At 43.2% G+C, this 17025-nt stretch overlaps 1 protein-coding gene across 8 annotated transcripts in view; it reads left to right on the top strand.

The window, feature by feature from the left end:
* The window catches only part of PRKX (protein kinase X-linked), a 426401-nt gene that overhangs the window by 129772 nt on the left and 279604 nt on the right, over window positions 1-17025 (top strand). For all 8 annotated transcript variants that reach the window (XR_003857043.1, XM_029603697.1, XM_029603699.1 and 5 more), the window contains exon 3: window positions 9347-9610. Coding sequence is in view for 7 of the 8 variants with exons in the window: in XM_029603697.1 (XP_029459557.1) it covers window positions 9347-9610 (264 nt within the window). In the remaining variant the exon portion in view is untranslated. The remainder of the gene's footprint in view (window positions 1-9346; window positions 9611-17025) is intronic.

Below are 17025 nucleotides of genomic sequence, written 5' to 3'. Positions count from 1 at the left end.
CAGATCCAACCATTGCAAGGTGTCACAAACACATTGACACTCAATTTCATTCACGGACTTGATTATTCACAATATCTATTTATTTAAGTCATACTTTTCATATTATATTATTTAACCGATTACTTGCAGACTATTTACGCTACCAAAGTTCCTTGTAAAATGTGAACACGAATAATGTTATAATAATATTATATGTTTGTTAAATACTATTGTTACTTTCACTGTTCCTTGTAATAATGTTCAATAGTTGATTGTTATTGTTCTATGTTCTATGTAAAAAACCCCAGTCTAATCTACCAGACCAGGGCAACCTTTTCATTACTCGTAAACCGGACTGATTTGTATTGCATACAGGAATTCCGGTATATAAAAATTAAAAATAAATAAATAAATAAATAATGTTCCTGGTAGTGGAGGAAATTTGTTTAATTAGATGACACCAGAATTTAGTGGTATGGTAAGATGTAGGGGAAAATATCTTGCTCTTTCCCAATTACTAGAGTGTGTGTGTGTGTGTGACCATAGACTCTTCCCAAGCAAAGTATATATTTATAGATGAGGAAGTACAGGATTTGTATTTGAGTTTGGCTTGGGCATACAGTGACAAGAATGAATCTCTTAACCCAGGATATAGTACTTTGTATATGATCTCAGTCTTTCATATTTACTGCTAGTACTCTTCTTAATACTGCATTGCACCAAACAATTTTTTTCTGAAGCTTAATGTGGATATAGAGATATGTGAAAAACATTCCCAAGGAATGAGAGAAAAGAGCACTAATGTAAGTGATAATGTATCTTAAAAAATCAATCTCTATTGATTTTCAAAAATTAAAATAAATGAGCACTTTTATATTGATACATGTGGCATAAAAGAACAACCTTGCATATATCCATATATATATATATATATATATATATATATATATATATATATATATAGATATATATATATATATATATATATATATATATATATATATATATATAAAATTTCATCTAGTAGACAAAAGTAAACAAGTCCCTGCTTATACAAATCTTATTTAGTAAATGCCAACTCAATGTTATAAGATAGGTGTTTACATGTAACAAACATCAATTGATTATCAATGATAATGTACAGTGTAAAACTGTTCATGAAAAACTGAACATACAAAATACTAACCATAAATAACACTACTCAAAAAATCTAAAGAGCAATGGTCTGATACAAGAAATTTATATTTATTCATAAACTAAGTATGGAACTGTAATAATATGGTGTTCCTCCTGAGTATGATGTTAACTGCCCCAACAAGGCCCTTGTTTTACCAGTAGCAGCTTCCTCAGGGGGAACCCCTGACATAAAGGACACCTGGAAATTTGTCAAATATAATAGTGAAACAAAAAAATATTTTTTCTTTTTTTATAAAAAAAAAATTTAAGAAAAAGAACTGCATATGAAAATGGCAAAAAAAAAGAACACATATACTATGTAATCAAAAGAACCTTCCAGTTGGGTAATGTATGTAAAAAAGGTTATATCAAATTACCTTTTATGGGTTTTTCGCATAAAAAAAAAAGGGAGGAGCCAAGAATGTATGTAAACTTTAAATCTCATTTGGCTTGTTAAGTAGTCGGAACTGAAAGTCAAAAACAAGAGAAGTTCTGAATTAATATATAAACTAACATACATGTCATAAATTAAAACACCAAATAGAAAAATCTAAAAAGGTGATACTGAAAAGTGACCCCACAACCTATGATCACACGCAGCTGCTCCCAAACAGGGATGCCTAGTCAATCACAGCAGAAGAAACAAACCAAGGAAACCGCCAATAAGACAGATATAAACACAAAAAATACAAATCCACGCTCAGGAACAGAGTAGAGATACCCCATGTACCAAATTAGATACAAAATGACGAAGAATGTAAAAACCAGACCATGCCAAACCCACCTTCTGTATTACCAAATGAAACACTACACTGAGCCGAACTCACTTAACTGTGAATGCGGAAAACTCCAAAACCCATTATGAAAAAAACCCAGGATTTACTAATTATATGGCCGATAATCATGGGAGAGACTAGTACACTTGTGAAGGCATCATGGGCTAATGAACTCAAAAAGCCCTGTATATGAAAAACACAAATTGCAGTAAGAAAAAAGGTGAATTGAACTGCGCTTAATAAATTAAGGAAAAAATATATGTAACCAAAAAGGACGACATGAATCGCTATTGAATTAACTGAGTGTTTGTGACAGCCAGAACTAAAGTGCTTGAATCGGCAAAGAAAAACCAAATTTGTATGCGTGGGACTACTCCCCTATCAGGCGGCTGTGCGACTGAAATTGCGATGTTACTTAGAGACTATCTGAAAGGCAAAAGAAACAGAATTAGAGCTTCAACAGACGCTACATATGAGGGCACCTCCCCCAAAATTGAAAAGTGCTGTTTAATGACTAAAAAGGGAGATGTAAAAAAACATCTTACCCTCAGCCATGTCTTCCTCCTGCATCTCACTCAAGCCAGTGGGAACTCAAAACAAGGTGCACACGGCTTGTGTAGTGATGAAGTTTAATAGGGTTGAAAGGGATGTGGCTAAAGACGGAACTAGCCAATCAAAACTGTACCCCAGTTGATGCTGGCTCCACCTTCATGAGAAACAAGAAATCAATTGGGAAACATAAGAAAAAATAAATGAAAAAATAAAATATGAAAGTGAAATGAACACCATACATGTATCACCGTTATACTATACTGGAGGCTGATGCCCCATGACAAGTTGAAAACGAGAGTAGCAGAACAGTATATAAACCTCATTTACACAAATATTTCCCACTCAATCATAGACTGTAGCCCTGCTGGGGCCAGTGTTGCCAATGATAGATGTACTTCTGCTGACAGCGCTGCAACTGGAGAGAAATATGTCCACCCCTAAGGCAGTGCAAATGCTGAATGATAAAAAAAAAATTTGAGCTGATCAAGTGAATATCTGTTCTCCACCCACTGTTTAACCAGAGGGGCATCGACTTTGCAAGTGCGAATGCAACTTTTATGCTATTTAATGCGAGTACATATAGGCAGCTTTGTATGACCAGTATATAACTTAGAGCAAGAGCAAATGGTGTAAATCACCTGCAATGTACCACAATCAAAGTGGCCTCTGAGTTCATGCACAATCGGTAATACAGGATCGTGAAAGATTTGAATCGTGTGTGCATGAACACAGACAGAACAATGTTTACAAGAAAATTGTCCAAAAGACAGTGTGGAGAGACCCCTATGAGGGTGGGGGGGAAAACAATAGGTCGCGCAAATTATGACCTCTAGGTCAAGCAAAAATACAAGGCTAATAAATGCCAGTGTTTTAGTATAATGTTCTACACTTGTTGTGACATGGAAGAAAAAGGAATTACACAGACCAGCTGGTTCAAGGTAGGACAATGGTGGGTCTGCAATAGAAGGTCCAAAATGACATACAAACCCCATTTGTATGCTCGTTTTACAGCCTTTAAAGGAAGTCCCACTGCCTCTCCTTGTGACGTTGGGCAAGTCACTTTACCCTCCATTGCCTCAGGTACAAACCTAGGGGGTCATTTTCTAGCCTATCGCATGCGAAAAGTCCCTGGCTGACAGATTGTATAGAGTTCTGCTATGAAAAAGTAGGTCTTCCTCTCCAAGGGCGAGTAAAGGCGCACTCGGAGCAATGTCAACCTCAGTGGCACACTATTGTTCAGTACCAATAGCTGACATATGTAAAGCTGCAGATAGCGAAACTTCTCTATCTTTTTTGTTGCGAGGATTCAGCCGTGATAGAAACAAACAAATGGATGACCAGAATACCTCTATTCCCTCCACATATCTTCAAATGGCATTAAGTCACTTTACCCTCCATTGCCTCAGGTACAAAAAAACTTAGATTGTAAGCCCTCTGGGGATAGAGAAATACCTACAGTACCTGAATGTAAACCGGTGTGATATCTCGATTGAGATAGAATGTCGGTATATAAAAATAAATAAATAATAATTTTTAATTCTAATAAATGACCTCCATATAGGCAATTTTGAGCGAAGCCTTGATATGAGTGAGTGTGCTGAATAGCAAGTAGTTTTATTTCACTACCACTCAATATATAATCATTGGTCATTCATATTTTTATCATTAATCTTTTTGTATGTGTCAGTCCACCTTGGTGAAATTCTTAAATCCTTAAGTAAATTCTTAAATCTTTGAATATGTTTACGGTTTTTTCAATTTTTTCTAGCTACTTAGGTTGTTAAAGTGAAGAAACTGCCCGACTCTGTGCCATGAGGTTTGTTTCGGCTGGACTGGTCACGGACCACCCTGTCCTACAAACGCGGGAGTGGGACAAGCACAGGGAAGAGGAAGCGCTGCACTCCTGGCAGCCTAAAGCAGGTAGGAACATCAGGAACTGGATCAGGAACAAACATCAAGGCAACAGGCAGAGACAGGACAGGGAGCAGTCAAGACAAGCAAGACCACTGAGGACCTGGATCGGGAGAGGTCACAGGCAACTGTGGAGCCCAATCCGAAGGCCAACAGGAACGGAAGAGCAAGTCCTTTTATACTGCTGATGCGGGCAACTCCCTGGGAGGAGTTCACGTGGACTGCTCCTCGCTGGCCCTATAACTGGGGTGTGGAGAGCTGCGGGCCAGCCCCTAGGGAGAAGGGCGTGGCCGAACCAGGAAGTCCAAACACAGCCAAGCAAGCCATAGGCAGGCCTCAGGGACAGCCAGGCCTCCCAGGCCCTGGAGCAAATCCTGGATGGTACACAGGCGAGGCCCCTGGCTTCGAAGCGGCCTCCAGTGGAAAGGTAAGATACCTCGTGTAGCGCAGCAACAGGGGGGATCGTAACACCATTTGAGTGCATGTCATAATGTAGGTGTAACTTTGTGCGGATTAGTTAGTGTGCATTATTGCAGATCCTGGGACTTTGTTAGGTGCTATATTTCTGTTTCCATTTCTCCAGGTTTGCTCTGCATGCAGAGTAGCTTTTTTTGGGTTTTCATTCCAGTTTGTCTCCACATTTGTAATTTGTGGTCTTTCTGTACTTGGTGAAGGTTGATCTTGTGTGTATGACCGAGGTGAGATATTTAACTAGCATGTAGGTGTTGCGATCCCTCCTGTAGCTGCGGCACAGGAGGCATCTTACCTTCTCTTCTGGAGGCCGCTCCGAAGCCAGGGCCTCGCCTGCAAATTATCCAGGATTTGCTCCAGGGCCTGGGAGGCCTTGCTGTTCTTGAGGCCTGCCTGTGGCTTGTTTGGCTCTGCTTGGACTTCCTGGTTCGGCCACACACCCTTCTCCCTAGGGGCCGGCCCGCGGCACTCCACCTCAGTTATAGGGCCAGCGAGGGGTGGTCCAGGTAAACTCCTCCCAGGGAGTTGCCTGCATGCAGCAGTATGAAAGGACCTTCACTTCAGTCCCTGTTGGCCTTCGGATTGAGTCTCTCAGTCGTCTGTGCCTCTTCCTCGATCCAGGCCCTCCGTGGTCTTGCTTGTCTTGACAGCTCCCTGTCCTGTATCTCTGCCTGTTTCCTTGATGTTGGTTCCAGATGTTCCTGATCCAGTTTCCTGATGATCCTGCTTGCTTCAGACTGCCAGGAGTGCAGTATCCCGCTTCGAATGCCAGGAGTGCAGTACCCGCTTCTTCCCTGCGCTTGCCCCATTCTCAGCGTGGTCTGCGACCATCCTTCCTGGGCTGTGTAGGGCGCGCAGTGGGACAGGGTGGTCCGCGACCAGCCCATTGGATCCGCCCGTGTCGGTGGGCTGAGTAGGGTGCCCTGAGGGACAGTGCCATTGTCTTCCTTCCCGGCCCTCGTCTATGATGTCTTCGCTGCAGCCCTCGTCTATGATGTCTTCTGTGTTCCAAGGACTCTGTCCGGCCTGCTGCCCAATGCTGTTACCCAGCGGCTGGTCCGAAAGGGCTTGGAACAGTCGGAGGACCGTTCATCAATCAACATTGCGTTGTTGGTTGCTGTGGGCGTGCAGGTCCGGTTGAGGGTCAGACCTTGTTCTCTAGTCCTTGCTTCAGCTTTGCCTCGCCTAGCTCTCCATGCTTGCACTGGCTCACCTCCCACAGTGTGGCTTGGGGCTCCTCTCTGAGTCTCGCCGCAGAACCCAAAGGCCTCCAAAACCTCGGTTCTTCAGCAGCGTGGAGGACGCACTCGCAACATGTAGGTACATAAAATACCTCATTTTATTTGTTGTGTTTTCTCAATTGGACATGAACTGGTGGTGAACTGCTATCTTTTTATAAGTAGGGCTATTGCGCCTGGTAGAGGGAGTTTGTGTGGCTGTTATTGACATAACACCAGAATATCTTTTTGTATGGTGAGTTGTACGGGGAATGTTCTAGTTCTGCTTTATTCCCATTACTGAGGGTCGGGGTGGGGTTAGCTCTGTGACTGTCATGTGTTCACTGTGTCCCGCATGTCCCGACAGAAAAAAGATTGAGAACCACTGTGCTAGACTGTAGAAGAGCCATACTTCTATACCTAAACAGGACTACATCTTTCAAAACAGTTTTGCAGTTATTTCTGTTTGAGGGTCACAAGCAGGGATTTCAAAGTTCTAAAAGGATGTTTTTAAAATGGCTGTAACAATGCATTGCTTATTGTTTCTCATTTGCGGAAATTGTTCTCTTAGGATTAAACTACACAGAGTACGAGCACCTGTAACTATAGCAGCTCATATAGTTGGCATCAATTAAAGACATTTGCAAAGCTGCCGTATGGTCTTTTTTTGCACACATTTCTAGGCATTACTGTGTAGGACAGGGCTGTCCAACTTTGATCCTCAAGAGCCACAAACAGGCCAGGTTTTCAGGATGTCCATAATGAATAAGTATGAGAGAGATTTGCTTGCACTGTCTCCATTGTATGAAAATCTCTCATGCATATTCATTGTGGATATCCTGAAAACCTGGCCTGTTTGTGGCTCTCGAGGACTGGAGTTGGTCATTCTTGGACTAGAACAAGACTCAAGGAATGACATTACATTTGGTCGGGCAGGCTTAAGAAATCTAAGTAAAGAGCTTTCACTACCTCCATTACATAAGACAGGTTGTGATATAGAGAAATAATTAACTATATAGGCAGTAGAGATGTGAATCGTGTCCTCTATCGTCTTAACGATCGATTTCGGCTGGGAGGGGGAGGGAATCGTATTGTTGCCGTTTGGGTGTGTTAAGTATCGTGAAAATCGTTAAAATCGTGAGCCGGCACACTAAAACCCCCTAAAACCCACTCCCGACCCTTTAAATTAAATCCCCCACCCTCCCGAACCCCCCCCCCCCAATGCTTTAAATTACCTGGGGATCCAGCGGCGGTCTGGAATGGCCCCCTCAATTGAATCGTGTTGTCTTCAGCTGGCGCCATTTTCCAAAATGGCGGCGGCCATAGACCAACACGATTCGACTGCAGGAGGTCCTTCCGGACCCCTGCTGGACTTTTGGCAAGTCTTGTGGGGGTCAGCAGGCCCCCCCAAGCTGGCCAAAAGTTCCTGGGGGTCCAGCGGGGGTCCGGGAGCGATTTCCTGCCGCGAATCGTTTTCCGTACGGAAAATGGCGCCGGCCGGAGATCGACTGCAGGAGGTCGTTCAGCGGGGGTTCCGGACCGCCGCTGAACGACCTCCTGCAGTCGATCTCCTGCTGGCGCCATTTTCCGTACGGAAAACGATTCGCGGCAGGAAATCGCTCCCGGACCCCCAGGAACTTTTGGCCAGCTTGGGGGGGCCTCCTGACCCCCACAAGACTTGCCAAAAGTCCAGCGGGGGTCCGGAAGGACCTCCTGCAGTCGAATCGTGTTGGTCTATGGCCGCCGCCATTTTGAGTCGCCATTTTGGAAAATGGCACCGGCTGAAGACAACACGATTCAATTGAGGGGGCCGTTCCGGACTGCCGCCGTTCCGGACCACCGCTGGATCCCCAGGTAATTTAAAGCATTTGGGGGGGGGGGGGGTTCGGGAGGGTGGGGGATTTAATTTAAAGGGTCGGGGGTGGGTTTTAGGGGGTTTTAGTGTGCCGGTTTTCCTGCCCTCCCCCTTCCCCTGATTTACGATTTTTTGACAATAAATCGGGGGAATTGGTATTGTATTGTGGCCCTAACAATTTTTGACGATTTAAAATATATCGGACGATATTTTAAATAGTCAAAAAACGATTCACATCCCTAATAGGCAGGATCACAACCCTTAGCTTGCAAATCTGCACTTGTGACTATCTATACTCCTGCTTGTCCACCAAGAAAATGAAGGTACTAACCTGTAGCAGATGTTTCCCATGGACAGTAGAACAAACAGCCACACAATCACTTCCACCTCTTCAGATAGTTAAAGCTAGCTAGGGGAAAGATTGAGATGTTCATGTAGCAACTCAGGCCCAAGAAATCCTACACATGCTCAGTTAAGTTTTTGCATACTGAGCTATATGAGAGAGCTTTTTTGAATTCTGTCACATCACCCACTTGGGCAGATGTTTGTTGTATTGTCCACATGCAACACCTGCTACATACAGGTTAGCACCTTTATTTTCTCTGTACCTCCAGTCAGTAGGAAGGTGAACTTGATGTATCATGTCCCGAAAGCTCCTGGAGTAGAGAAACAGCAAGTGCTTCACCAGTCCCTTATGATAGAATCTAGTCTTAAGAAGGTCAAGTGGATGAGAACTCCCTTCTTGGTACTCTTTGGGCAGGAATCACTCACCCTTGACCTTTAGAGGAAAGTTTATCAAAACCCTATGCTCTTTCCTATTATATTCCTATTTACGTCTACATGATCCAGTACTTGCAAAATCTGCTGCAACAGGGGAAAGTCCTATCAAGTGTTCTTGCTCAGGAGAAATGTAATAAGCTATTAATCTATTCAATTTGAATATTTTGGAAAAATGTATTTTTTCAGCTTTGAGAGAAACATTTATAGTAAGTCAGTGAAATCTGCATTTAAGTCAGTTTTATATTTCAGCTATTTATATTGTTTGGAATCCAGTAGAACATTCTATTTAGTTTAAAAGTTAGAGCCAGCGTAACTAACCAGGAAGACTTGAGTTTGTTGGCTAGGAAAAAGTGATCAATGATCCATAGTGATACTAGCCTAAGAGTATAGCATACTAGTTTCTGAAGGCGTCTTCTATTTGTGACTCCTGGCCTATGGATTGTTGCTGTAATTGCTGGGTTATTTTGTGGTCATGGAGAACTTGGGATGAAAGAAATGTTGAATAAAAGCTTTGCAAGGATGAGAGAATTTCAAATGCACAGAACATTTTCCTTTAGTCTATATTACTTTTATACCCATTACTTGGTGTTTCTTATTTTCTAATTAAATTTTTGAATATTTTATTACAGATTCTGGACTTTTCATGATGATCGTTTTTTGTATATGCTAATGGAATATGCTCCTGGAGGAGAACTTTTTAGTTACCTACGCAATATGGGACGTTTTAGCAATAGCACAGGATTGTTTTATTCTGCTGAGATTACCTGTGCAATAGAAAATCTACATCTCAAAGAAATAGTTTACAGAGATTTAAAACCTGAAAATATACTTTTAGACAAAGAAGGGCACATCAAGATTACAGATTTTGGATTTGCTAAGAAGTTGACTGACAGGTAAGAGATGTTTTGTTAAACTTTAACATTATTTGAAATGCTTTAACTGATTTGGATGTTGGATATTTCCGGGCACTAAAACAAATTAATATTTCAGTTTGTATTTTATATTATGATTTATTATTTTGTTTTTAACTCTCATACCATGCTATGAGCTATAGAAAGGGCATGAAATATGACAAATATTCATCTTGGGATCCAAGATGGCTGCATCAGCTAAGAATGTTTGAGGCTACTCTTTTCCTATCTCTCAATTTTACCTGATTATGTCTCATTCGGATTGTAAGCGGAGAACCAGGGAGAGGGATGTTCCAGCTGCTCTCTCCTCGAGTCCTGCTGTTTATCCTATGGATGCCCATGGGGGATGTCTACTCCGGGAGTTGAATCATTGGAGGGGGATACCAGAAGAAGCTGTGCTCGATCCCTTCCCAAATTCACTACTATCTCTGTCCATGGAAGAATGTGTATCCTGCAAAGACAAAGATGCTAGATCCGTGACTGAGTTTGGCGCCGGCTGATGTGGAAGATGCTGAGCTTTGCCCTGGAACTGTGGGCCTGGCCCGAATCGCCTCTGAGCCACTGGTCACACTGGGCAATGCAGGGAGTATGCCTGAGGTGAAGCACCCAGCAAAATGGAGAGATCGCCATCCAAATTGAGGGATTAATGCCTTTGCAGCCTGAGTTTGTAAGACCTAGCATTTTTTCCCTGGAAACAATTTGGGACGCTACTAAGGCTCTAAATAAAATATTTGCTCAAATCAGTCCATTGGTTCAACGTGTAAATGAAGTAGATGTCCGTTTGAAAAAGCTGGAAACAGAAAATAAGACTGTTAAAAAAAATAAATCTTGTGAGACCTTTAAATTAGAGATAGTGTGTCTGCAACACAGCAAGCTCTTATTAAAGAAAACCAATATTTTTCCATCCAGTTTGAGCAATTATAAAATCAAATTAAAGGGAAAAACCTCTGCTTTATTAATTTTCCCAAGGATCCTACTATGGCCCCCAAAGATATGCTGAAGAAATATTTGGTGGATTTTCTCAAAATACCTGAGCAAACTTTACCTTTGACTTCAAAGGTTTTTTTGCCACCTTACAAAAGAATCCCTTTTGTAAGGTGGCAAGATGGAAAGAACATGCAGGCCCTGTCTCTGATCAACTCAGCTAACATGAATCTTACAACAGTCCTTGAATCAGTGGGTGAGTTAGCTACTCCAGCAACTCTCATTGCTGTTTTTCTTCTGTAATCAGATCAAGACTGGGTTTTAAGAATGTATTTTTGTCATTGTATGGAATCTTTTCTAAACTTCAAAGTTCCAAGTATAATAAATAAGTAAATAATAATAAATAAGTTTACTGTTAGTTACTTATTTATTTCTATTTTATTTTATTTAATTTATGTATTTATTGTTATTATCTATTTATTACTTCTTAATTGTTAACATTATTATATATACTTCCCTGTTATTTGGATTAACCATGTTCATTGTAAGCCTCTAACTTGAAGCGATATTTACTGTTCATTGTAAACCGGGGTGATATGTATATTATACAGGAACCTCCGGTATATAAATCCTTTAAATAAATAAATATATCCTGATATTTCTAGACAAACTCAGAAGAAGAGGCGGCAATTTTTGTTAATCAGATCTCTGGTATTGGAATGGAGACTTTTTTTATTCTTAAATTTCCATGTAAATGCCTCAATCTGTTTCCTATATGTTTTCACCCTTCTCAGCTTTTCTCTTTTCTTAGTGATAAACCCCACCAGTGGAAGGAATTTTCTTATATGTCTGTTAGCAGAGCAACAGACCTCTAATCATGTTCTGTTGGTTAATAAAATGTAAATTCTCTTAACTAGTTTTTCCTTAAAGTTTAATGGAACTTTTTCTTCAGATTTGTTAGTATCCCTCTTTTGAGGCCTGCGAATGTATGAAGACAGTATATATAGTTTTCTTTTTTTTAACTGTTTCATGTTTACAGATTCAAGTTTATTGTTGATTTACATATATATATAATTTCAAAATAAAATTAATCTTATTACTGGTGGGGATAGTGAAATTGATAAAACAGTTCTAAGAAAGTGATTTGTTTGCATTGCTAGGCAGTATCTTCTCTTTGTAAACCCTTTCAGCAAGGTTGAAATTTCTTGCAGGAGTTTAGGGTAGATTCTGCAGAAAGGGAAAATGTTATTACATAGGTTTTTAGATTCTGCAGTGATTATGTACCATGTTTGCATATAATCTACATTATCCCAGGACAAGCAGGATGCTAGTCCTCACATATGGGTGACATCAGTAATGGAGCCCTATGTACGGAAAAACTTCTTTCAAAGTTTCTATGAAACTTTGAGCGGCACCAGAGTGCCTACTGAGCATGCCCAGCATGCCATGATATTCCCTGCCACAGGGGTCTCCCTTCAGTCTTCTTTTTTCCACAGAGCCGTTAGCCTCACGGTTAAATTGGAGTCCTGTGGTGAATTTCACCACTCTCAAAAATTTGACAAAAGTTCGGAAAAAATATTTCCACCGCAAGGGTTTCCCTTCTGTTCCATCGCGGTAAGCTTTTTCCCCGTATTTTTGCGGTTCCATACCATTTTTTCTGGCCCCTTGCCGTCGACTGCAGTAATGGCCTCTGGTTTTAAAAAATGCTCGAATTGTGCGAGGAATATGTCCATTACGGACCTGCACTTAGAATGTGTTCTTTGCCTCGGCAAAGAACATGACGAAAATCGTGTTCTTTATGCGCTGAAATGACATCGAAGGGGCGTCGTCTCCGCATGGAGAAAATGGAGCACCTTTTCAAAATCCAGTTGCTCCCAACTACATCGTCAGCCCAGTCATCGCCGTCCGGATCAGTTCGGCAGCTTGTACTGCAGAGGCGACTTCAAGGTGAGGCCGGGGACGCGTCCACTCCCTCCCCATTGCCATGGTCGAAGACGTCCACCTCCGGAAGCGATAAACATAAAAGCATCGACGTCAGCACACCATCGAGCCGATGCCCGCTGAGCCATCGGGAGATACGGCCTCCTCCGCAAAGAAACCTCGGACGAGTGCGGAGGCTCCAAGGCCTACAGTGCCAGGGCGATCCCCTACTGATATCTGTGCCGGGCTCCATACCTCCTCAGGGCTCTTGAGGAGGTATCAGTATCGCCATCACCGCCTCCCCCCATAGCTGCTCTGATACCATCAGCTATGTGGGCGGAACTTGACGTGTACATCCGTCAAACGGTGCAACAAGTGCTCCTCGGTGCGATTCCTGGCCAGCCATCGACACCAGCTCCGATGCCGTGCGATCCCTCGCCATCGATGCCGCTCCTACCAGCGGTGCCGCCGGAACGGCCATCTATACCGCAGCCGATGCCTGCAATGCCTTGCCTGATGCCTTCACTGATTCCACCGGTGCCTCCATCGGTGCCGTCTCCCAGCTTCACGGTTCTTCAGCCGCTAATGACCAAATTGGATACTCTCCTCGATTTTTTTATCGAAGAAATCACCAGAAGAACCTATTCCAGGGCCATTGGGAGTTCCCAGGCCTCCTTGGCCTCGATCTCCCTTGTTTCCACCGATGCCCAAAGATCCATCGATGGTGCCAGCTACACCACGACCACAGACATCACCAAAGGATACAGGTACAGACACAGAATATTCCTCAGAAGACGACATATTGTCTGAACCATCTCCTCCTGAGGACCGTAGGAAGTCTCCTCCAGAAGACTTATCCTTCACAAACTTCGTAAAGGACTTGGCGGACACCATCCTTTTCCAGTTACAGAGGTGGATGCCAGACCAAAAACACTGGAGGTCCTACAGTTTGTAGATCCTCCCAAAGAGATTCTGGCAGTACCGGTGTATGAGGTGTTACAGGAACTCATGTACCGCATATGGGAACACCCAGGTTCACTGGCAGCTGTCAATAAGAGGTCAGAAGCCACTTACTTAGTACAACCCATACCTGGCTTTCAAAAAACCCAGCTACCACACCAGTCGGTAGTCGTAGAGTCTGCCCAGAAAAAGGCTAAAAGATTAAAATCTCATGCCTCTACACCACCTGGGAAAGACAACAGGTTTATGGACAATTTGGGCCGAAAAGTTTTCCAGGGTTCCATGTTGGTCTCTAAAATAGCATCATACTTAACTCTTCATGAACCAGTACCAAAGAAACCTTTGGAAACAAGTTCAAGACTTAGCACTCACACTCCCTGGACAATATCCGGAACCATTCCATCAGCTCATACACAAAGGCCTAGAAGCTGGCAAACATGAGGTCAGTTTTGAAACTGCAGCACGTCTCGGCTTCAGGAATAACAGCACGCAGGTGGGCCTGGCTTAAGGCTTCTGATCTCCGCCCAGAAGTCCAGGAAAGACTAGCTGACCTTCCCTGCTTGGGGGATAACCTGTTTGGCGACAAGGTTAAAGAAGCAGTGGCGACTATCAAAGACCACACCGAGACACTTAAGCAACTTTCCTTACTGCCTCAGGAACCTCAACCCCCGGTCAGGAGACCTCTAAGACTGGATCTAAGACGGCCTTATTATCGTCAACGCCGTTACTACCCCCCAACAAGCAGGACAAGACCATCTCGCCCAGCTCAGCGCCCACAAGCTAGGCAGAGACCTGCAAGGCCCCAACCGCCTCCTCCAACTACCTCTACATCAGGTTTTTGAAACAACTCAGAGAACAGCAGCCACCCCACCAACCCATTACCACACTTACCAGTAGGAGGTCGTGTAACCTATTTCCATCACACCTGGACCTCCACCACAGACCAATGGGCTCTTTCCATAACAGCCCACGGTTACCGGTTAGATTTTCTCACTGTACCAAAAGACAATCCACCACTCTCTTCTTGGACAGTGAATCAACATTCCAAAATTCTTCAAGCAGAATTATCCGCCTTTCTGAGAGCCAGGGCCATAGAACCAGTCCCCCGACCTCAGCAGGGCAGAGGATTCTACTCCCGCTATTTCCTCATTCCAAAGAAAACAGGAGGCCTACGTCTTATCCTGGATCTCAGAAATCTCAACAAATTTCTCAGAAAAGAAAAATTCAGGATGGTATCGTTAGGCACCATGCTACTTCTCCTTCAAAAAGGAGATTGGCTCTGCTCTCTGGATCTTCAAGATGCCTACGCTCACATTCCCATTTTTCCTCCTCATCGTCAGTATCTACGATTTCTGGTCAAAGGACAACATTTTCAATACAGAGTACTGCCATTCGGCCTAGCCTCAGCGCCTCGAGTGTTCACAAAGTGTCTGGCAGTAGCGGTGGCACATCTTCACAAGCAAAGGGTGCATGTGTTCCCTTATCTGTACGATTGGCTCATCAGAAGTCAGACAAAAGGAGCTCTCAAATCTCTCCAGCTCACAGTCCACTTGCTTCACTTCTTGGGATTTCTCATCAACTATCAAAAATCCCATCTCACACCATCTTACCTACTACAATTCATAGGTGCAGATTTAAACACCATCATAGCAAAAGCTTTTCTTCCAAGAGACCGTGCTCAAACACTTGTCCTCCTGGCACACTCTCTCCGAAATCAATCTCAAGTTACAGCGCATCAGTGCCTCACCCTACTCGGACACATGGCCTCCACAGTTCACGTCACTCCCTTGGCCAGACTGACCATGCGACTACTGCAATGGACACTCAAATCTCAATGGATTCAAGTCATTCAACCATTGTCCACTCCCATTCAGATAACACAGGACCTACAATCCTCTCTCCTCTGGTGGACATTAACGAATAATTTGCTCAAAGGTCTACCTTTGACAGCCAATTCCACAAGTCACCTTAACTACAGATGCTTCCACCTTAGGCTGGGGAGCACACATTGGTCCTCTCAAGACCCAGGGGACATGGACGAAAGCCGAAGCCTCTTTCCAAATAAACTTCCTAGAGCTTCGAGCTATACGTTATGCGCTGCATGCATTCAAGGACTGCCTTTCACACAAGACTGTTCTGATCCAAACGGACAATACAGTAGCCATGTGGTACATCAACAAACAAGGGGGAACAGGTTCCTACCTCCTTTGTCAGGAAGCAGCACAGATTTGGGATTGGGCCCTAGCACATTCAACTCTTCTACGGGCCACTTACCTAGCAGGCATCCACAACATAGTAGCCGATTGCCTAAGTCGTCAGTTCCAACCACACGAGTGGTCCTTGGATCCAACGATAGAAACCAAGATCTTTCAACGCTGGGGTCAACCAACAATAGATCTCTTTGCATCTCACCTGAACTACAAGGTGAACAATTACTGCTCTCTGCTCCGGCAGGAGAACAGCCTACAAAAGGACGCCTTTGCTCGCCATTGGAACTCAGGCCTGTTATACGCGTATCCTCCGATACCACTCTTAACCAAAACTCTAGTGAAGCTACAACAGGACAAGGGGACCATGATACTCATAGCCCCATACTGTCCTCGACAAGTATGGTTTCCCACACTGCTAGACCTCTCAGGGATCCAATTCGTCTGGGAGTAGCTCCCAATCTCACAACTCAGGATCAGGGTCGGTTGCGCCATCCCAACCTTCAGTCCCTGTCCCTGACAGCATGGATGTTGAAAGCTTGATTTTACAACCACTCAACCTTCCAACCACTATATCTCAGGTGCTGATAGCTTCCCGTAAACCTTCCACTAGAAAGAATTATTCCTACAAATGGAAACGGTTTACTTTGTGGTGCACTCAGAAATCTATAGATCCTTTCACTTGCCCCACCACTTCACTACTAGACTACCTATACCATCTATCAGACTCTGGTCTTAAGACTTCATCTGTAAGAGTGCATTTGAGTGCAATCTCGGCTTATCATAACAAGCTGGGAGACACTTCTATCTCTACACAGCCTCTCGTCAGTAAATTTATGAAAGGCTTAACTCACCTTAAACCTCCAGTTCATTCCCCAAGCATACAATGGGACCTGAACGTAGTTTTAACCAGGCTCATGCATTCCCAATTCGAACCCATAGATACCTGTGACCTTAAATATCTTACATGGAAAACTGTATTCCTCATAGCCATTACATCAGCTAGAAGAGTCGGTGAACTACAAGCTCTTGTCACTTACAAACCTTTTACAAAGTTCTTACATGACAGGGTGGTCCTCCGTACTCATCCTAAATTCCTTCCAAAAGTAGTCACGGAATTCCACCTCAATCAATCTATAGTTTTACCAACATTCTTCCCAAGGCCCCACTCTCACCAAGGAGAAAGAGCCTTACATACCTTGGATTGTAAGCATGCACTGTCTTTCTACTTAAACCGCACTACAGTCCAGAGGAAATCCAATCAATTGTTTGTATCTTATGATCCAAACAAACCAGGTAAAGCAGTGGGAAAACATACCTTGTCAAACTGGCTAGCAGATTGCATACAGTTTTGTTATGAGAAAGCTGGCCTTACTCTCCAAGGGC

The sequence above is a fragment of the Rhinatrema bivittatum genome, chromosome 5 (genome assembly GCF_901001135.1).
Source record: "Rhinatrema bivittatum chromosome 5, aRhiBiv1.1, whole genome shotgun sequence".
Classification (NCBI taxonomy): domain Eukaryota; kingdom Metazoa; phylum Chordata; class Amphibia; order Gymnophiona; family Rhinatrematidae; genus Rhinatrema; species Rhinatrema bivittatum.
This window is presented reverse-complemented; position numbering and strand designations above follow the sequence as displayed.